At 39.3% G+C, this 21,355-nt stretch overlaps 1 protein-coding gene across 11 annotated transcripts in view; it reads left to right on the top strand.

Annotated features, from left to right (window-relative positions):
• MGA (MAX dimerization protein MGA) overlaps positions 1-21,355 on the top strand; it is a 65,599-nt gene that overhangs the window by 29,888 nt on the left and 14,356 nt on the right. For 7 of the 11 annotated variants that reach the window (XM_069784415.1, XM_069784411.1, XM_069784408.1 and 4 more), the window contains exons 9-17: positions 394-751; positions 1,743-1,966; positions 2,891-3,031; positions 3,458-3,530; positions 4,893-5,413; positions 6,894-7,191; positions 8,937-9,563; positions 10,163-10,462; positions 11,902-13,607. In XM_069784415.1, the coding sequence (XP_069640516.1) occupies positions 394-751; positions 1,743-1,966; positions 2,891-3,031; positions 3,458-3,530; positions 4,893-5,413; positions 6,894-7,191; positions 8,937-9,563; positions 10,163-10,462; positions 11,902-13,607 (4,248 nt within the window). Of the gene's footprint in view, positions 1-393; positions 752-1,742; positions 1,967-2,890; positions 3,032-3,457; positions 3,531-4,892; positions 5,414-6,893; positions 7,192-8,936; positions 9,564-10,162; positions 10,463-11,901; positions 13,608-20,528; positions 20,732-21,355 lie in introns of those variants that run through there. The other 4 variants (XM_069784417.1, XM_069784412.1, XM_069784413.1 and 1 more) reach the window with 4 other exon arrangements.

Genomic DNA, 21,355 nt, shown 5'->3' with positions numbered 1-21,355 from the left:
AAATTTTCACCATTAAAAATTCTGGGTAATACAATTGCTATTCAGTAACTGCATTTCCTTACTATTTGTTACTTTTCCAGTTGAACTAACTGCAAAAAAATCATGGTCGTGTAACTTGGTTGTCACATGATAACTTCCTTTCCTCTTTTGCTTTCTTTATATCTTCTTACTACCAAGATGGTTTAGCTGTCTCAAATTGCCTCTCAGAAGACTTAAAATGTAAAATCTCTTCTATTCTGTTTTTTTTTCAGTATAGATGACAAGTTCTCATATGTAAACCATGTAATTGGAGGGGTTCTTCTCAATGAACTTTGAATAGCAATTTTACACATGCTTACTGAAACTTCCTGTTACTAAAATTTGAAGTGTATATTTCTTTAAAACTTTTCTTAGGCTTCTCTCAAAAACAAACCTATCCACAAAATAATAAGACGACGAGCACCTCCTTGCAATAATGATTTCTGTCGACTGGGTTGCATATGTGCTAGTCTAGCGCTGGAGAAACGTCAGCCTACCCACTGCCGCAGGCCAGACTGTATGTTTGGTTGTACTTGCTTGAAGAGAAGAGTGTTGCTGGTGAAGGGAGGATCAAAACATAAGAAAATAATGAAAAAGGCTGTGCGCGGAAATCTTGTGTTCTATGGAACACAAGAAGAGCAGCAAGACGATGAAGATGTGGAAGAAGAGGGTGATGGGGAGGAAGATGAGTTGAAGCAGAAAGATAAGAAGAGGAGAAAAAAGGTGGAATACAGTGAGTATTGCTGAGCAAAAGTGATTAATTGCAACTTTGCAGAAACCAGCTATCTTGGTGGGCATTTTTATTAGGATGTAGTAGTGATGCCATTTTTAAATCCAGAAATTGGGAGTGAATTTCCAAGAGACGTCTGCAACATCTGCTTTCATATAGCTGACTAGCAGGGAATAACACCTTTTCCCTTTTTTTAGCTCTTACTTATCTGATCAGCATTTTGGGCACTACTTAGTTGTTTATTGCGATCAAATAGCTGGAGTTCCTTTTTGATAATTTAAACTCTTGCTCAACTCTCCAAGTATCTTTAAAGACTCAGGATATGAGATAATAACTGCTATTGCTGTTGGTAATCTTCATTGTCATAGTGCTGTTTTCTTTCTCTCTTACCAAGTGAGTATCTAGAGCTGTATTTTCAATTGCTGTATAGAGTTGTATAGTTCATTGACTTCAGTGGAAATAGTGATTTATGGTAGTTTCAGATCTGCCCTAAGGTATGCTCAGAAAACCAAATTGGTAAAAATTGACCATGAAATTAAATTACACTTTCAGTTTCTTGCTAGTAGTACTTTTAGCAATAGCTAAAAATGAACATAGTGTTATCTGATGTTCCACTAGAATAAAGGAATTCTTCCATGGAGCTGTGGTATAAAGTCTGAGTTTTTGGGGAGGTTTTGTAATTTTTAAGTATACAGCATCAGTGAAGATCACTACTTCTTCAGTGTTTTTTTGTATCTGCTATCACAGCACAAGTGAGAAACAGTAATTAGCGTAGAATCATTTTTATTTTCATTTCCTCTTTCTTGTGGACAAATCCCAGTCACTTGGCTAGAATTTGAGACCAGAAAAACAACCAGTAGTATTTTCCAGCAGTATGACCTAGTGCTTGCTGCATGGCTAGACCTCAGGCTTGAACAAAAGAAATCTGTTACTGCTATGTTAGATGGTATTTCATTTATAAGTAAGTTGGTTTTGTTTTTTCTTCTTTTTTCAGCTATCTGTGATTCGGAGCCAGAACAGCCTGTTAGGAATTGTCCATTGTGGGTGAGAGTAGAAGGTGAAATAGATCCAGAGCCAATTTACATCCCAACACCATCTGTTATTGAACCAGTTAAATCCACGGTACTGCCCAACGCAGAAGTCTTGCTTTCTAGTAAGCATAGATCTTCCAGTGGAATGAAACCAGGCAGAGTGTATACTCCTAAACCCAATCCAGTGGTAAGAAAGTAAAAGAGATGCGTTTGTTTTCCTTTGTGTTGAAATTTAAAACAACCACTGCCAAAAGCTCCTGTGCTAGGCCATTTTAGATGAAATTTGAGATGAAAGCCTAAGACTGACTGCCCCTAGGTATGTTAATAAGCTAGGATGAATTGACCGTATATAAATCTTTAACTATGTCTTCTGTTGAGAATTTAGTGTAGCAATACACAGATGGTGAAGGGTGATTATGATTCACTAATAGCCTCATTTAAAAAAATGGAATAACAAATGCTATTTTTGGCAAAATGATTGCTGGTCCTGTAATGTTTGTGTAAGTTATTAGCTGCATAATGTAGCCTATCTAAGTAATGAATTACTTGCAAAAAAATTGGGATACAGACACACAGTATTCAGTGTAGTGCTGGAGTCTTTTTTTGTTCTTTTTTGAGGTTTCACTACCAATGTGGGAAGAACCTGCCTTTGCCTCTCCCCTCACCTTAGTATCTAACAAAAGCAACAACAACAGTAGAGGAAGAAAAGCAGTAGAGCTGAGTCTAGTTATGTCTGAAGAACAAACATAGCAGAGTTGCTATTTAATGTATAGCAGATAATGTTAAACAATGCATGACTCTTAGGACTTGTTTCCCCACTTAGGAGAGTATCTGAATGGGTTTGGGTTTTGGGGTCAGGTGGTGGTGTTCTGCTCCCCTCCCTCCCTCCCTGCCCTGAATATGTAATTTGGAAACAAGATGTAGACTGGGCTGTGTGATACTAAGAGGGCAGATTCAGCTTTAAATGCATGCTAGACCTTTCTTTTGACATTTACTATTGAAGCATTAATGTTGAAGTGTTGTTAGAAAGGAAAACTATTTCATAAATCTGATATGCATCTAGAATGGAGAGGTTTTCTTCTCCCCCCCCCTTTTTTTTTTTTTTTGGTAGATTCGAGAGGAGGACAAGGATCCTGTCTATTTGTACTTTGAAAGTCTGATGACTTGTGCAAGGGTCCGAGCATATGAACGCAGGAGAGAGGAGAAAAAGCAACAGAAAGACAAAAGGGATTCACAGAGTTCTAGTATAAAGGTAAGAAGTCACACTGTAACTAGCATGTATCATAGAACAGGCAGAAATATTGAAAATGTTGAAGTAAGTTTTTCTTCAGAAACCTCTGTGCGACATAAGGGCTTGACTTATATTTGATGGTGATAGGGCTGCGGAGCCTGCAGCCTAAATCACCTAGTAGTGCTGGTAAACTTACCTTATTACTGTGATAGAAATTGTCTTATCTGTGGAAATTCCTGGCTGTCAAGTACATTATCATGTAAGGCTTAAACGTTCATTGTTTAAAGAGCTGTTCTAAGACGAAAATTGTAATATTGTCAAAGTTAGCATATGTTTTATGATTCAGGGTGACAGTATGATGAACTAGTTTATTTTGTGATGTGATTTTTAGCGTGGAAGAGAGATACACAGGATGAGAATTTTTCTTGCATTTCTTTCCTCCTGCAGGAGCATGAACCAGAGCTTCAGCCTCCCGAGAAAGCAGCCTGTGAGGTAGACAAAGACACTGATAAATCAGGAGGTAAGAGCTCAGTATTGAGTATAATTCGACCTCTTGGTAGTTCCACATTTTTGTGGGGTTTTTGTGTTGGCTTTATTTTTTTTTAAAAGTTGCAGCTATTGATGAAACAAAAGTCCATTTGCTGGGGGAGTTATTACGGTTGTCAATAAAAATCTTATGATGTGCTTACAGTTTCCTGTTTTCTTAAGCAATTGTGTGTGTGTCACATGGGAGATACAGCAGATTAAATATCCAGTACTAGCTGTTGCTCTAAGGTTAAAATGACCAGTATTACAGTAGCTCGTCTGCAAGAGTGATAATTAGATACTTGGGAAGGAATGGAGACCACTGGTTTTGGTTTGTCTGGTTCCCCCCCGTCTTTTTTTCCATACTATTACTTTGTAGTTACTGAAGAATTAATAAATATCCAAGTGGTACTGTGAGGATGGGATCCTCGTGTTCTCCACCTAGAACTGTATGGGACAAGGAAGCACCTATACTTTTATTTGGAGCTGTTTGATGTTGAATTCTTCTAGTTCAAGTTGAAAGGTTGAATTGAAGTTCCGCTACGTTATATATACTGGGTTTGAGTTTCTAGTTCATAAAGAAGTAGGCTAGACATCTGTGTACTCCTGCAGTCTGAAGTGGCCCAAATCATGTTATGAACTTTAAAATGAGACGTATACTTGAGGCATTGTGTCATGCACTAATGAAATACAGCTGCCTTTTTGAGCTGAATTTTTTCACTGTTTAATGTATACAACAACACGCTCTCCATTTAAGGTTGGGAATGGAAAAATAATACAACTAGTTGAAAATGCTGGTGAATTGGTAGGTGAAATTAAAATGGCCAGGACACAGGGCTCAACATCCTTACAGTTTTGCAAAAAGTGACGTTGGATCTCTAATGACAACAAAAGGTCATGCTTCTGTTACACATCTTCTGCAAAAGACAGTTCTGCTAGCGGCATGTTTGCTCCTCATGCCATTATAGGACACTGGTCCTTTTCTGACTCCAAGAGAAAAGTGCCATCTCTTGAATAACCAGCGATGCTTTCTACTGCATGTTGGTGTTGCTTGGAGATCTTTCATCCATGTACTGAAACAACCCAGCTTTGTTTAGCTTGTGATGCAATGGGATACAACCCGAGATGGTATGGCTGCAGGGAATGAACTGTGAGAAATAGTTACATTAGTTTTGCAGTGAGTTTTTGCTTGCTTGTGAAGCTCTGCAAGGGGAAGTCATGCTTTGAACAGTTCTTTTACTTGTTATTGCCCTGCAACTGAGACAAGGGTGGAGGTGTGGGCAGAATAAAACTGTTTGAATATCCAGGTGATTAAAATGCCATAGTATTGCAGAAACCTATTTCAATTCTTTCTCAGAGAAAAGCTGGTGGTCTTCTCGTAGTGAGGGGGACTCTTCCTCCACCTCCTATGTTCATCACACTACTCCAGGTGGACCAACCAAACTTATCGAGATTATCTCTGACTGCAACTTGGAGGAAGATCACAATAAGATCTTGACCATCTTATCACAGCGTATCAACAGTAACGCACCACAGTGCCTCAAAGTGGGTAGCTTCATTATTGAAATGGCTTCGGAACACAAGGCCCAGGATGAGAACCACCCTCCTGTCTACTCCTCCAGAGTGAAAATTTCAGTGCCGTCCTGCCAGGACAAGGACGAGAAGCCTGAGATACCTGTCTTGGAGACTCCTGATAGCGGAGTGCCGTCACACAAAACCCCAGAAAATCTAAAGTTCTTGCGGGCAGACACATTGGACAAACTGCAGGAGAAGTTGCATGGGGGCAAAGGCTTGCCTTTTTATGCAGGGGTTTCTCCTGCAGGAACGCTGGTCGTCTACAAACGCAATGCTAATATGAGCCCCTCAGGCTTGATTCAGGTGGGTCCCTCTGCCTTTACTGTGGAGATTAGATTCAGTTTCATCCAGTATCCCAGAACTCCGTGAAGGGGAGAACGCTTTTTAATTTGTCTACCTAGTCTTTTGCCTGTCCAGACAAGGATTTTAGTACCTGGTGGCATTCCTGCCTCTCCATAAGCTTGTCCCTTTCAAGATGGACTCAATAACAGGAAATCTGATGGTTTAGCTTGTGCTTTAGGCCATTTGGGTCTTGGTGGCCCAAGTACAGGATCTCTCTCAAGATCTTTTTGGTGCTTTGGAACACTCCCTGCAGATGCATGACAGATAATACTTCTAAAGGAACGGCTGTTAGAGGCCACAAAAAGAATATTTTCCAAGGAAGTGTACACTGGGACAAAACTTTAAACTGAAACTGTAAACATTAAATGGCTTTTTGCTACAGCTCACTGTTAAGTCTTCGCTAATAGCCTGTGTCCTCTCTGCAGAATATATGTTGTTCATCAAGGGACTTCATAATCCTAAGTTCAAAGTGAGCCCTTCCCCTGCAGTTTCATGCAGCTAACTTGGTGTTATGAATTGGTGGTAGGAACTGTATGGCTAGGATGAAGATATTTTTTAGTCAAAGGTATTCGTGGTTATAGTAATACCACTTTCCAGGAAGGCATATGAATTAGAAAATGAGAGTAAAATTTATTTTCATGACACTTTGCAGATATGGCACCCTCAGAAAGAGAAGCTAGCAGAGAGGAAAAATGTAGGGGGAGATTTCTTATTTTTAATAAAAGTTGATCAGTAAAAAGAGTCAAGACCTTATTTAGTAGTGTGTTAAATGTATTTGGCTTTTAGAAGGTATTATCAAGCAACCTGAAAGTAAAATGCAAGACTACCAAAACTTCCTGTTGACCACTAGGCATAAAGCCTGACATTCAGAAAGATGTTCTGTTTTTTCTCTCCCATGCTGTCAGTTACCACTACAACTCTAAATTTGAAGTTAGTCAACTCATCATACCTTAATTACAGTATCAAATGGCAGTATGGATAAGAAAAAAGCTGATAAAGCTTTTACAAGCTCTTTAGAGTTTTGTCCCAATGTATATGACATAAGTGTTCTTTCTTCTGTGATGCTAGGTGTTAATTAGGTTTGAGAATTTTATCCAAAATTGACCTTGAGTTTGGGAACCCATTTTTATTCAGGACTGTAGCATAAGTAAGGGACAGGAAAAATAAATGCTAGCTTCACTCTATCTAATTTCAGTGATTTCACATGCTCCTTTGGACTCTGGTTCTGTGTGAGAGTCTGAGTAGCATCTTAAATCTGTATTATAAAGATATAACGAGTTGTTTGAAGTTCTCCTGGGCAGTAAGGAAATTAGGAGTTCCCATTCTGAATTGCAATGCTTTTTTGAAAAGGACACTTGGAAGTCCCATGGAATGAAACGCCTCTCCAGAGGTGGTGAATTAGCATTCTTTTCACAAAATTTCCCTTTTCCACTTTTTTCAGGTTAATGATAAAAGGTATCCTCAGGCCAAACTGCTTTTGGGACAGATGGGGGCATTACATCCCGCCAATCGGCTAGCAGCTTATATCACAGGCAGGCTGCGACCCACAGTACTTGATATCTCAACCCTCAGTACTGTGATCTCCAAGGTAGCATCCAATGCTAAAGCAGCTGCTTCTGGGACACCATCAGTCCAGGTGCCCACAACATCAACTCCCAAAACTACATCTTCCACCAGCACTACTTCAACCCCCACTGTGACGACTCTGAAAACCCATGTCCCAGCACAGAGACAGATAGGTAGGTTGGAACTTATTACTGTGTTTTAAATTGCGTGAAGCTGAAGTAAAAAGCGAGTGTACAGCATTGCTGTTGATTTCTGTGCAACAGTGCATGCTGCCTTTGGCTGCATTGCCTACCTAAACTGCCTCTGCAATAAATAACCTCTTTAAAGCAGAACATTTTATTTTGACTTCAGAATAAGATTACAGATGTTGACTATTAGTTATTTTATTAATGCTACTAGAGCATATTTTCAAGAGACAAGGAAGAGTGGATGGAGACACGCTGAATGTTAAGCTTGGATCTTTGTTTTGAGAGTTTCCTTACTATGATGTTTAATTGCTTTTCATCAAACGTCGATTTAACTTAAAATGAGTAAAGGATCACTCTAATCTGTGGTTCTTCGCTGTTAGTTTTTCTGATGATGTTGCACTTATAATTAGAATTCTTGTGACCACCAAAGGTGCTTGAAGCAGCAGTGAAAGACAAGATGGTCCAAATCTGGATTAGCGAAACAACAGGTGTGCAGCCAATAACCACACCAGCCTGTAATCTCATTGGATTTCACAAGCTAAACAGGGTTGGACTTAGTGAGCACTTTGAGTTAAAAAAAAAAAAAAAAAAAAGAGTATCAGAAGAAGTGTGTGGTACTTGTGTCTGAGTTGGTACTGAAATGGTTACCCCAGCATGGCAAGAGAGGAAGTTGCCTTTAACTATTACAGTTTGCATGTGTTAAAAAAAAAATAAAAAAAAAAATCAAAATATCTAGTGCCCATCCACATATTCCCACACGTTAATTAAAGATCTGAAGAAGCTTTACAAGAAAAAAGGATGTTACCTGTGTCCTGGCAAAACTTTAATTTCCAATTGATTGTTTTGTTTCGTTTCTTTCTGCCTAAATTTTCATTGCCATGTAAGTGGGTGTGTTGTTTTTCTTGTCCTGTAATAAAACTTCTTGTTTTGTGTGTTTATGCAATATTAAAGAGCTGGCTCCATTTCATTGATGGGTGAAGTGATTGTTGCATATATGATGTAAGTGTTCTGGCATATTCTGGATTAAAAATGCTATATGCATAAATAACCACAATGTTTAAGTCGGGTTTGCTCATGATCTCTATGCTGTTGTACTCATCCGTAGGCATCTGGAGGGATGTAGAAGCAGTATTCTGATCCCTTGGAGAGCAAGGGATGAGGGGAAGGATCTTCCCAATAGTGATTACTTCCCATTGGTTAAATTTGTCCCATCCAGTCCTCAGTTGCATGAATGTCACTGCAACGAGAAGGGGACATGGCAGATTCTGTCTCCCTCCCGCCCCTTTCCCCTATGACTGTGTAAGATGTGGGTACAGTAGAAGGGGGATGGAAACCAAGAAGCAGTGAAAAGAGGAAGATCACACAAGCTGTTACAGGAAGAATTTGAGATTTAGAAAATAGTTCGAGCCCATTATTTCACTTAGGTGTTTGTTTTCCTGTACTGTGATTAGAATTGTCTGTTCATAGTTTCATGATAAAGAACGACCCCTCAAGATCTGATTCTTTTGTGCGCCTAGGAAGAAATGCAACAAAAAGCTATAGAAGTGGAATAAAGCAGATATATTTCTAATATGTAAGGCATGTTCAGGACTGTCATAAAGGTTTCAATTTAATTACAAGGTACAAAGAAAATGGAGGCTCAAATTCATGCTGAAATTACAATTGTAACACCTCATGAAAGGCAAAGAGGAAATCTATTAAAATTTTGACCTGCAAGTTTTTATTTGCAGCTGCCCGACCCTCACCTGGTGGTATGTTCGCACAGTTTGTGATGAACAAAGCCGGAGCTCTACAGCAGAAGATTCCTGCAGCAAACACGCGCCAGCCTCTGTCAGGGCCACAGAAGTTCAGTATCAAGCCTACCCCAATAATGGTTGCCGCTCCCGTGGTTCCGTCAAGGCCACCTCCAGCTCAATGTGCAGTCTCTCTTGGGGTCACTACAGCCACCACCACTTCTCCAGTTATCGTGGAAAGTACTAGCGTGGCAGCATCTACTGTGACCGCTCCTAGCCAAATGAGAGCTAATGAACCTGCCTGCTCTCCTCCTGCAATTACAGTCACAGCTGGTCCTGCAACACCTGGAATCAACACCTGTAGTACTCCCTCATCCACCACTCCTACTGCCACTGTGAACATGGCAAAAGCAACAGGGATTGTTGCACCAGTAGCAACCACATCATTCCCTAAAACTGTAGTAACAACACCAACTGTTACTTGTCCTGTTGTCACAACATCCATTTCTACAGTTGTACTAACAACAGCTACATCTGTGGTGACTACACCAACTTCTTCTGCTGGCTCTGTTCCGATTATTCTGTCAGGAGTTAATTCAAGTCCTTCACTGAATCCAAAAAGAGGTAAGGCATAGGTGCTTTGGGCTATTACTGCAAACACTTCCTTTTTTTTATTCTGCCTCCTTCCTAGCCGGAATACAGTCTGCAACTGTAGAACCCAATTTAAATATAGATTCACTTGCCTCGCCCTTCTTTCCAAAATGGATAAGAAACATAATCTCTTAAGTTGCTTGGTTTATTCCAGCCTGAGCTGGTAGAGGAGGAAGAAAATGCAGCTATCTGGTCAGTGACTGCTATGAAATGAGCTGGAAGTCTCACATAATTTCTTGGCCCATAGAAATGTATAGCACAACTACGATTGCTAGAATTTCATGCATGGCATAGAGTCCAAGCAGTAGGTATGGAGTTATTCTCTCGTCATTAACGTGGAAATCTTCTGAGTCATGGTTGAGAAATATCAATGGAACTGCATGAGAAAGACTGTTCTGGCCTGGTTGGTTCTATGTGTGTTCTGTGAATAAAAAGAGAAGAAAATGCTTTCAAACAAATTTAAAGAGATCAGTTGTTTCCAGAATATTTGTGCTTGTTTTTATTAAGGATAATGCTTGATTTGTAGGCTGTTCTCTTAAGCTGATTTTTATATAACTTTTTAAATGTTTTAGAAGATGCTACTCCACAAGCTGTAAGTAAGACTCCCCAGAAGATGTCTCCTGGAACAGAGAAACGTGTAGGACCTCGATTGTTGCTGATTCCAGTGCATCAGGCATCTCCTGCTTTGCGACCCCTAAACAATGCGCAGCTTGCTCAGAGGCAGAGGATGATTCTTCAGCCTCTCAGGAGCCCTGGTGCTGTGAACCTGTTCAGACATCCTAATGGGCAGATAATTCAGCTTGTCCCTCTGCATCAGTTTCGAGCTGCAGGTGCCCAACCCAGTGTGCAGCCAGTGATGTTCCGCAATCCAGGTACAAAGTCCAATGTGTCTTTCTTGACTGACCAATGTGTTGCCCAGAAATTAACAATGTAATAAATGTCTGTGTGATGCTCCTTTCCCCTGCTGGAAGTAATTGAACAGACTCTAATTTGGTAATTAGGCCAAATAATTCTTAGGTAATTAATAGTGTAGTGATTCAGATGTAGTGCAACTTAAATATCATGGGTCTAAAATACAGAAAGTGCTGTTAATAGCTAAGTCACCAAAATCTGGGAGTTCTGTGCCACAAGTTAAAAGCGCCTCTGTGTGTGTGGCAGTGGAGCCATGTCCATTGATTGTACCATCATAACTTGAAAGAAATTCTCTTAAAAAGAATGAGCTGTTACCTGTGTCTCATTGGATGTGCTGCTATGTTTTTGTTTGGTTTGCAGGTTTGTTGGTGCTTTTACAGCAGATAGTCAGATCAAATGTTAAACTACAGTACAAAACTGCTGGGTTTTTTCTTCCTTAGAGTGTGAGAAGAAAAATAAGTTTGATTTTCAGCTGTTTCTCTAGTGCATAGTTGAAGACAGGGTTGGAAGAGTTAGAAATTGCAGGTATCTGACAAAAAATAGGTAGGATACTTGTTGAGCATCCTGTTGTACATATTTGTAAACAAAACATGTTTATAAACAAAATATACTTTAAAAGCTTCTTTACTTTCCAGTAGGATTTTTCTTCTGTCCTCCTTTTATAAAGAAGCATCTTGAGGAGAGGGAGGCAGAGTGATGTTGAAAAGAGAGGCGAGAGCAAGCACAGTAGATGACAAAACTGTGGGGAGGAGAGAAAATAATCCTGTGCCTTAGTAGAGGTTTGAGCATGATGTGTAGTAAAGAATCACTCAAAAAGTTCCTTGAATTCCTTTCTGGTTTGGGGCTTTTGCTGTACAAGAGAAACTAGTTGCCAGTGGTAGTATTTTTCCTCTTTGTTTTACGGAGTTCTGAAACGCTGCAGAAGAGTTCATTGAGGTGAAAAAGATTGTGGTATAATTGTGTAATCTTGTCATAGTTTTTCTCTGGGGAAGTTTTTTCTGAGGAAAAAAATAGGATTTTTAAATTAAATATTCTTTTCATACTTTTTTTCTATAAAATTCCCATTTTCCTGTTTTCCAGTTAATGGGAAGGTAAAACGCAGAGGACTTTAACTAAATGCAATGCCTTTTTTGATTAAAAAGCTTAATGCTAGAACTTACCATTGAATTTGTAGTTTTAGAGTAGCCACCTCATGTATTTTATTGGGGTGTTCCATATAAAAATTCAACAGTTTGTATGTCTTTATGCAGTACCAGCTCTTTCACTGAGAACTTTTGGTCAAATGCCTAATTACATTGTGATCCTTGAGAATGCTGGCTACTTCTAGTACAGCATCAAATAGTAAAACGAAAAAAAGTGCTTTGAGGAAGTATTAGTCAATGTTTTGTTTTCTTCACAGGATCTGTTGTAGGAATCCGCTTGCCTGCACCTTCTAAGCCTCCTGAGTCACCTGTGTCTCCCACTTCCTCTGTGTCTTCCGCTTCTCCTGCCACAAATTCAGCTGTACAAACTGCAGTACCCAAGTTATCTCCTACATCTAACCTAGCCACTCAAGCATCTTCTCTTCTTCCTTCAGTAACAAGTTTTGTGTCACAGGCAGGCACTCTGACTCTGAGGATCTCTCCTTCCGCTGCTAGCAGCGTGACAAATCAAACAGCTTCTGAGTCTAAAATAACCTGCAGCTCAGGTGGTCTGCCAGCTACCACTGCTAATCTCATACCTTTACAATCTGGTAGTTTTGCTTTACTTCAGCTCCCAGGACAGAAAACTGTGCCAAACTCCATTCTTCACCATTTTGCATCTCTTCAGATGAAGAAGGATTACAGGAAAATATGCAAGAAAGAGGACTCGGGTGCTGCTCAGCAGAAGGAGAATGGGAAGGCTTCACGCTCAGATGATGTTGAAGTTACAGAGTCCGAGGTCATAGTGTCAGACAGGAAACAAGAAGAAAATGAGTTGTCAGTTAACCAGTCAAATAATGTTCAAGAGTCAGCATCTGGCACAATTGCACCTGATAGAAATCCCACTGCGTTGGAGGTGGTGGAGAAGGACTCGAAGGTGCTAGAGAGTTCCTGTGATGATAGCTTTTCTTCTCAGCATGATGTTTCTGCAGATGTTGTATCATCTGACCATTCGTACATCAGTGAGAAGCCAAATGATGAGGAAGAACAAGGGGCTTCTGAGGAGAAAGAGGATTCTGTCAGTTCTGAAACTGTAGTGGAGGCTGTTTCAGCTAACTCCGAAACTGTTTGTGGGTCATCAGATCAGTCTCTGGTTGCTCCTCTGGATAATGCACATCCACAGAGTCTTGAGAATCAGAAGACTGCACAGCTGCAGAACCATGGGAAGGAACAAATACATGCTCAACAGGAAGAGAATCGAGTAAAAGAGCAGAAAGGAGATGCACAGACACGGATGAAGGAGGACAACAAGGCAAGTTCTGGGCAGTTGCAGAGTCAACAAGAGCAAGATACACAGCTGGAGAACAAGAAGGAACAGAGAGGGACTGAACTGTCTCAGAACAAACAAGACTGCCGGGGTGATGCTGTGCAGCCAGATCTGGAAAGGAAGGAGTACAAGGGCACTACAGAAGCAGAAAGCATAAGAGAGAAAAAAGGAAGCAAGTCTGAAACCAATTCTGCAAAAGAGCAGGATAATGCTTCAGGAGAAGAGCATACAGTCAATACTGAGGACGGCAAAGCAAACATAGCTAGGCATGAAGGCAGTAACAACAAAGAACAAGATGCTTTTGATTCTCAGGAAGAAATGAAAATAGGTCATGATATTGTAACACATGTCAACAGTTCTTGGAGCAAAATATCTAGCATTGTACCCACTTTAGAAAATAAAAGCGAAGGAGACAACAAAGCTGATACATCTGAGAAGAGTGACCTCCTGACACCAGAACAGAAGCCACAGGAACCCAGGCATCACAAAAAGGGTTACATGCCCACTATTGATATAACCACTGATGATATGGAAGAGGAAGAAGAGGAAGATGATGATGAGGATGAAGAGGATGAAAAAACTGATGATTCTGCTGATGAGATGCTGGATGGTACTTCTGACTTCCCAAGTGAAGAGGAAGTAGATGTTGAAAAAGTGGTAAGCATTTAACTATTTATGAAGCCTTTTTTTTTTTTTTTTAAATTGACCAACTAACGTCACAACCCATGGATTTGAAAGACACAGTATGATGTTTGTGTTCTGGACTTCAGTTTCTTTAGAAAGTCTAGATCGGGGTTCCAAGTGGAAATGTCTTTTATTTCTTCTTAGTTGCATGCTTTTTTAATAGGTAGCTTTGTAGTGGCCTTTTAGAAGTTGTCTGTTTTTCAGAGAACAGGAGTTACATTGAACAAGCTGTGATACAACCGTTGCATGTTGTCTTCCTCCAGTATTTAACTCAAGCAACTTGGTTCCTTGTAATACAACGTACAATCCTAAATGCGGTAGCCAATCTAGTATTTCTGTTATTTTAAGCTGTTTCCTTCTACCTAATTTTTGTAGCCCTTGATTAACATTTATTTATGGAAGGAATGTGAATCTCTCCTTAGATTCCTCTTGAAATTTAGTAATACATTTAAGTAGTCTGTGAAAGCTGTCATTCCGTATTCGATAGAAAACAAATTGCTGCAGAAGTCACAGAGTAAGTGTAAAACATTGTGGTTAGTATAGTTAAGATACGTTTAGATTTTAACGCTTGTAGAATTTCCATCAAATTTCACCCCAAAATTAAAAGAAAACAATCCCATGTGTAACTCCTTGATGTACTTTTTATATATAATTATGTAACTTAAGAAACAGTGCATCGTTACTTAAAATTTATGAAGTTGTGATTTTGCGAGTCAGTCAAATAGACGTTGAGATGAGATAAAAGTGGAAAGAGAAAGGTTAAACTGGAGAAGAATTGGGGAACAAACAAGTTAAAAATAGGGGAGATTATGTTAGTGTCTTCAGGAATTTGAAAGTATACAGTTCTTTTAGCCCTTTTGTGTTAATGTAGTCCTCTCACAGTTGAAAACCAAATTAGCCTTCTTTTTCTTCTAACCGTATCCAGAGTAACTCAATTGAGTTGGCAACTGTGGCTTTTAGAGAATCTATTTAATAAATTCCAGAAAAATTGACTGATCAGTTCATAATGTAGCTTGCTATTCTCAGGCAAGATGATAGCATCTCAGCTGCATGAAGGTGAGGAAACTGAAAGCAGATGTAATTTTTGGAAGTTCTTTTAAGCTGAAAACTGAGCTGTTGCTGTCTTGTCTTGAGTCGGATAGTGACAGTTTGGTAACTCCTGTATCCTTCAATAACTTCAGCAGAGTTATCATCAAGTTTTGAGAACCATGGTTAATTCATGCCTGATGCCAGATAAACTTTCCAGACAAGGTAGTCTTGGGAATCTGTTGGTAAGCCAATGGGTAATATAATGTCTAGGTCACAGAGTAGCTTGTTATCAGGGTTGATGTTTTAAAGATGTGTTTTCTTTTGTCCTGCAAAAGGATGATGAAACAAAAAAAATAATTATTAGAGATTATAAGAAATGTTTGTTTTGGAAGAAACTTACTATGCAGGTTTTGACCTGGTTTGGTTTGGGAAGTCCTATAAGGGTATGCCTTCACCATAAGCTCACACAACCATGAGTAAACTAGCTTTGGTTCTAGAGCAGTAAAGCTGAGGAATGAGATCTCAGAGGACCGTAAAAAACTGTCTGGAATTTGGGTGAGTTCTTGGTTTGTTAGTCTGTGCTGCCTGCAAGTTAAGTTAGCATGTCAATGCCTGATGGAGAATTCAGTTTTAAATTTAAATATGTAAGTGTCTTATTTTTCACTGGAATGTACTCTTATCAGCGTAGTGCTTACAAGACAGGCTGCACTGGTATTGTTTGTCAGACTGGATGAAGTCAGATCATATAAACAGACTACTAGCGGACATTCATCTGTTTCATTAAGCTAGTGGAAACATAGAAGTGAAGTGAACATGCATGTCTGCTAATACTTTTGTTTAGTGGAAATACTAATGATAGTTCTTTCACTACTAGTTTGGAATATGGACTGGTTTTAGTTGCTCAGTAAATAGCCATTAAAAACCCCAGAAAACTCCAGTGAGAGTTGGGATGATTGCTACTTACCTGTAGTAGCTATTACTGTTTCTTTTTTAGTACATTTCCTCATGTTGGTTCTCATTGCAGTAATGACTTCATTGTTCTTAATTTTGCATATCGATGCTCTTCAGATTACCTTCTTATCTTGTGCTAACTTTGTGTACTTAACTTAAGAGACTCTTGTAGACTCCTGTATTCAACAAAAAGAGAGAAGCTTCCTGAGATGGTATCTTTGCCCTTTTGCATTTCCTACCCTGAACTGCATCAGGAGAAGCTTAGGAGAGTTGATGATTGTGGATTTGGTGATATAAATGAAACCTTCTGAGAATATCTATATAAGCAAACTAATCAATATCAGGACCTGTTGTCTGAACAAATTCAAGTGTGATGGTCTGGGGCATGATGTTAAACTCTTGATCTCCAAGGCATGATGATTGCGTGCAAAATTCCTGTTGAGAATGACTGCTTGGCCTGGGCTGAGTCACAGACTGTGTCTGTGAGTTGTTCACATGAGTGCTTGTTGGCTTAAACCAAAACCATGCCAGGGGTTGTTCTAGTATTTTAATGCTACAGATAGAGTCCCATGGTCCCATTTAACTTAGTAGTCTAAACATAGCTTCTGTTTCTGGCAAGTTATTTTACTTTAAATGTTGTTAAAATGTGTTTTTCAATCATTCTTTTTCTGAGCCGAACATTAAAATGCTAAGGAACTATTATGAATTACTATAACATTGTAAGTTTAATAAAAAGTGCAAATGACATATTTTGTGGACCATTTAAGTTCTAATAGTCTCTTGCATGTTTTGGTACAGACCATGTGTGAAATCTGCAGACATTGTAGTATAGAAGGCAGATCCAGAAATGAGGCATTTGCTTGGGTAATGTCTAATGGCATCTGTTGTCATCTGCCCTCTTTCTTTCTCAGCATCATTGCTGAGGACCCTCTGCTATCAGGCAAATTGCTCTTTAGGAACCAGCAATAGGGGTGTAGGCTGTTGGTAACAGACAGATAAAAGTAAGAGGAGAGTGCTTAGAAACTGGTGTTGAAATGCAGAGAGGGAAAATTGCTGACATTTCTGTAGCAACTTTGGAACTTCTGTTGTAGTGCGGGATTGCTATTCTTGTGTCTCCATTCCTTAAGGTATTTTACTTTTACAAGCTCAAAGGCATTTACAAGTTTTATAACTCCAGGACGTGTGGAAAGACTGATCATAGAAAGGTAGGGCTTCCATAAGCATTTTAAAAGTTTTGCACCCAGACAAGAAGTCATGCTAGGCTTTGAATAGGCTTCAGCCTATGATGGGTTGGCAGTACTGACATAGGAATAGCTGTTCTTATGGCAGAACTTCAGTGAACTTCTGATGATCTTCACGATTGTGATATTTTTCCTGTTCTTAGAAACTTGCAGGTAGAGAGGAAAGATTTACCATCCTGAGCATTTTCCCCTTTGTTGTTAGATGCAAGAATGAGAAAAGTAATGTTTTTTGTTTTACATATGTCCACACTCAGGATTTGTAAACTTAAAGATGTGAAGTTCTTGGTGGACAGTGAAGAGTTTTTACTTCTATTTTCTTTCACGGGTCAGGTTTTGAATACCATTTTTCTAGTATAATAGCATGTAGAAAGTTCCACCATGAGAACAGCTCTAGCTGGATAATTACTATCAACCCTTTGGTTACCCCAGTGTAACTTGTCAGCACTCAAAAGCTTTATCATGATAGTGTTTCTACAGTAAGCTAATTCCTTCTTCCCCCACGCCTGGATTGTAGCATCTTTTGAACTACCCTGCATGTCCCCCTTCCCTGCAGTGTAATGAAGTGCAAATGTAGTTTAGACAGAGTAGTCCTGCCCACTGAAGAAAAACAGTATGTGTCTCTTGCATGTAGAATCACAGCAATGATACTGTATAAAATGGAAAAGCTAGAGAAAATATCAGGGGGCTTCCAACATCAAGGAGGCTTTACGGATGACCCGGGAGAGCAGGCAAGAATGAGAAGTGTTCTATGTATAATGAAATACAACTATGTTGTCATAAAATGTAACCTGTTAAAATCACGTAACCCTGTACCTCTTGCACATGTAATATTTTCAACATAATGGTGTGTATCTACTCAGTAGTTCTGTAATTTAAATAGTATTTTTGTTTGAGTATTTTTTGTTCAGCCTTTTTTTTTTTCCCTCTGGCTTCATGATGCTTTTCCTTCTTTCGTCAGGACCTGGGGAGGATTAAAAAAAAGGCTGTGGAAGCAGCTATGCTACATGTTTACCTAGTGTAGCTCAACAGAAGGTCTGTGTCTGGAGAGGTGGTAGAATTTTGATATCTTCCAATTTCTTTTCTTCCGCTTTCCTTTCCCTAAACTCTTATCAGTTAGCAGACTTTTAATTTCAGATTCAAGCGTATGTTCTTCTCTGCTGAGGAATTCTTGGAATTTCGCCACTCTGGGTCCTCTGCCTCCTCTAGTTCACTCTGTGAACCCTGGCATAGCAATTAAGGACTTCTAGAAAATTTGGAAATCTTCAGTTGTGTTTTTGATTCTCCTGCCTTTCTGTGGCCTTGTGCTTTTCGGTGTCAATTACAGAATTGACTTAAAGGCAACTTGGATGCATCTGTTGTCTTAAGAACAAAATGACTTGATAAAAAGCATCCAAAAAGTTGCTCCTGTTCATTAAAACTGGAGCTTGACAAAGTCTGTAACAAGTAAAGCAAGCGTGAGGAGGATTTGTTGAAAAATTGCTGGCTGTTTGCGTAAGTGACATTCTTCAAGTGAGAATTTATACAGTAGAACTTGGATTCCTTAAGTTTCCTTAAGCATGTAGAGCCGCTCGACAGACATGAAACAAAGCTGCATCTGTTCACGGGCAGCATTTGAAAGCTGTTGAAATACCCATGCTGAAATGCAATGTAGTTTTAACTCAGTCACAATTTCAGTAGCCCCTGCATATGTGTTCTGGATCTTGACTGCACGCAGTGTTTGGTTGGACCGCACCAAGGTCCCAGGGACATGGTGTTTCCTGACTTTCATTCTCCTGCTGTGTTGGGGAGAGTGGTGACATGTAGCTCCTGACCAGCCTGTCAGGTTCAAAGTGATGCACTGCTTTCTTGGTAAAGACAGTTCATTTTCTCTGTACTCTGCCTGGTCCCAGCGCTAACAAGTCTTGCTTCGTAGGAGAATATTTACAAGATGGAACAAATAAGGATTTTATAGACTTCATGCACAGAGAGTAACAGTACTTCCTTAAGTTTCTGCCAGTGTCAGTACCATACTTTCAAGGTCAGATGAGAATTTGTTTTACTTCTGTGCTGCTCTTTATACTCATAACAAAAACTGTCATGGCACAATAGAGATTCATAGCAGCTCCAAAGGAAAGCTGCAAGAAACCCCAGAAGTTAGTAGTAGTAGAATAACCTACTTATCTCCTTTCCAAATACAGAACTTGCCAGAGATCAGAGCTGCTTTCTTGGGCAGAGAAGAATGGTGTCTTTAAAGTTGGCACATGTTAAAAATATCTTTGAAAGGAAGAGTGAGATTGTTCTCTAAGGCTAGTAATTTCTCATCTAAGGTCACTCTCCTTGCTCTTCTCTTTCTTCTTCAAAAGACGTGACTTTTTACAAGCATAGAGATAGTAGGTAACGTGGGAGTGTGCATAGTAGATAACATGGAAGAGTGCATAGCAACCTGCAGAAGTAAGGATGCTTTTCTGTTCAGATCTAGCAGCTATAGCTGATAACCTGAGCATCACTTTTCTTTGTTTCAGCAGTAGTATCTCGATACCTCATAGCACAGGAAGAGGTGTCAGCTTCCCTGCAAATGAGTGGTTTAGAAGTTTATACCTCTTTCTACACAGAATCCATACTACCAACAATTTGTAGGACCCCTCATGATGTGAATGGAAGGTGATGGGAGACTTGGGAATACTTGAGAATGGTTTTACTCTGAGGGGAGGATGCTGCATGGTTTCATTCTTCTTAAAAAACCTGGAAGATTCTACAGGCAGTATTGCATACATGTGTGTGTATGTAGACACTAAAATATATGTACTATATATACACACTTTTTTATGTGTATATATATATATATGTATACACTCACTATATACTTTACTAAAGGCCACATTGCTACAAGGTATATGTTGCTATACTTTACAAAGGTGATATCCCTAGTGTAGCCTTCAGTAAAGGAGAGCAAACTTGCTGAATTTTTCCGTACTGATTCTGTTTTCAGTTTTCTGTAGCCTTGATCACACAGCCATGGGAGATGATGTATTATTACACAAGGCTTAAAAAATACTAATAATTTTATGTGGCCGCATGATTCACAATGGTGGTCACACTGTGGTATCAGTAACTAAGGTGGCAATTTTTGCATTGTTCTTTGAGATAGCCCTGCTGTGAGTTGTGGGTTTCAGGGTTGTGTTTTTCTTCTTTTTTTCATTTAGAAAAGATTGTGTTTAGTCAGTATGAATAAGCCAAATACTGTATCAAACATTAGGTTGTTAGAGATCCTCCTTCTCTGTCAAAAAGGAAATTACCAGCTAAGACTTACTGTCTGTTTGTAAATTGAGTCTCTTCAACATAGCTGCAAATTTCACAGGTGTAAGTTTCATGACTGATGATTGGAAATTTGTATCCTTAACCACTTGTTAGTTATGCTTGTGTGGTAATTTAGGCAGGTCGTGTTTGTTTTCATTATAGTGCCGTTTATAGCCTAATCTGTGGTCAGTTGTGTAAGTGCAACACTTTCTCCTTTCTAATAAGTGATTCTTAAAACAGCAGTGTGAGTTGCAGATAACTTGAAATAACCAGTACCATGAAAAGCATTTATTAGAGGCCACTTACTGATCCAGTATTGCACATTACTTTTTTTTTTTTTTTCTCCCCTGTTCTGCACTTAGTGTTTTTTGTGATTAACTGTTTGCATCAATTTCAGGTAAGTATTCAGTGCAGTGAAGGAGATTGCAGCTCCTCAAAAAGAAAGAAGGACAAAGAGAAGGAAGGAAAGGCAGAAGAGAAGAATAGGAGGAGGACCAAGATTGGGTTAGTTCAGGGAACTGAGTGAAATAGAGTACAGAATGGCAGTATACATTTTCTTACTTAAGGAGGGGAAAGAGTTCTGCATTCTCTAGGCAGACCAAAGATTATAATATAAAAAACTTCAATAAAAACTGTAATACAAAAAATTGGTTGAATAAGGCTTGTTTTGTTCGGGGGGGGGAATCACCTGGTACTACAAATGGCCACAAGATTGATATATAACTCTTGTAGTTGATACAGCACTGCAGTTGTTCTCTATCTCTGTCTTCACAAATGGTAGCAAGTTTTCTTGGTCAGGCAAGCATGGAGAAAAAGTACTCTTCAGAACGTCATAAATATTTAAAATAATTCTTGGGCAACATTTTGGAAAGAGCCAAAATCATACTCTTCATCTTGTAAGCAGTTTACTGTATGACCAAAAGAAGCCTGGTTGTATGATGTTCTGACTGTTGCTATCTTCGGTATGAGAGACCGTTACCAAGATCACAACTATCTCAACATGTGTCAAAAAAATGTTAATTGGCAAGAGTTTACAGTAGTAGGTTGTAAAGGCAGTTTAATCTTATTTGAAAATGGAGGCAGGAAAGCCCTGCCCTGTGAGAGCTTTTTATCTCACCCATAGTAAAAGCATAAGTGACAGAGATGGATTTTTCCCTTACCAAAATTCATTTTGCAGAGTTGCTAGTGGGAGGAATTCCTAGAGGTGACAGTTAATATAACCAC

This window comes from Haliaeetus albicilla, chromosome 5 (genome assembly GCF_947461875.1).
Source record: "Haliaeetus albicilla chromosome 5, bHalAlb1.1, whole genome shotgun sequence".
NCBI classification, from domain to species: Eukaryota; Metazoa; Chordata; class Aves; order Accipitriformes; family Accipitridae; genus Haliaeetus; species Haliaeetus albicilla.
Note: the sequence above shows the minus strand (reverse complement) of the source record. Positions and strands in the feature narration are given on the sequence as shown.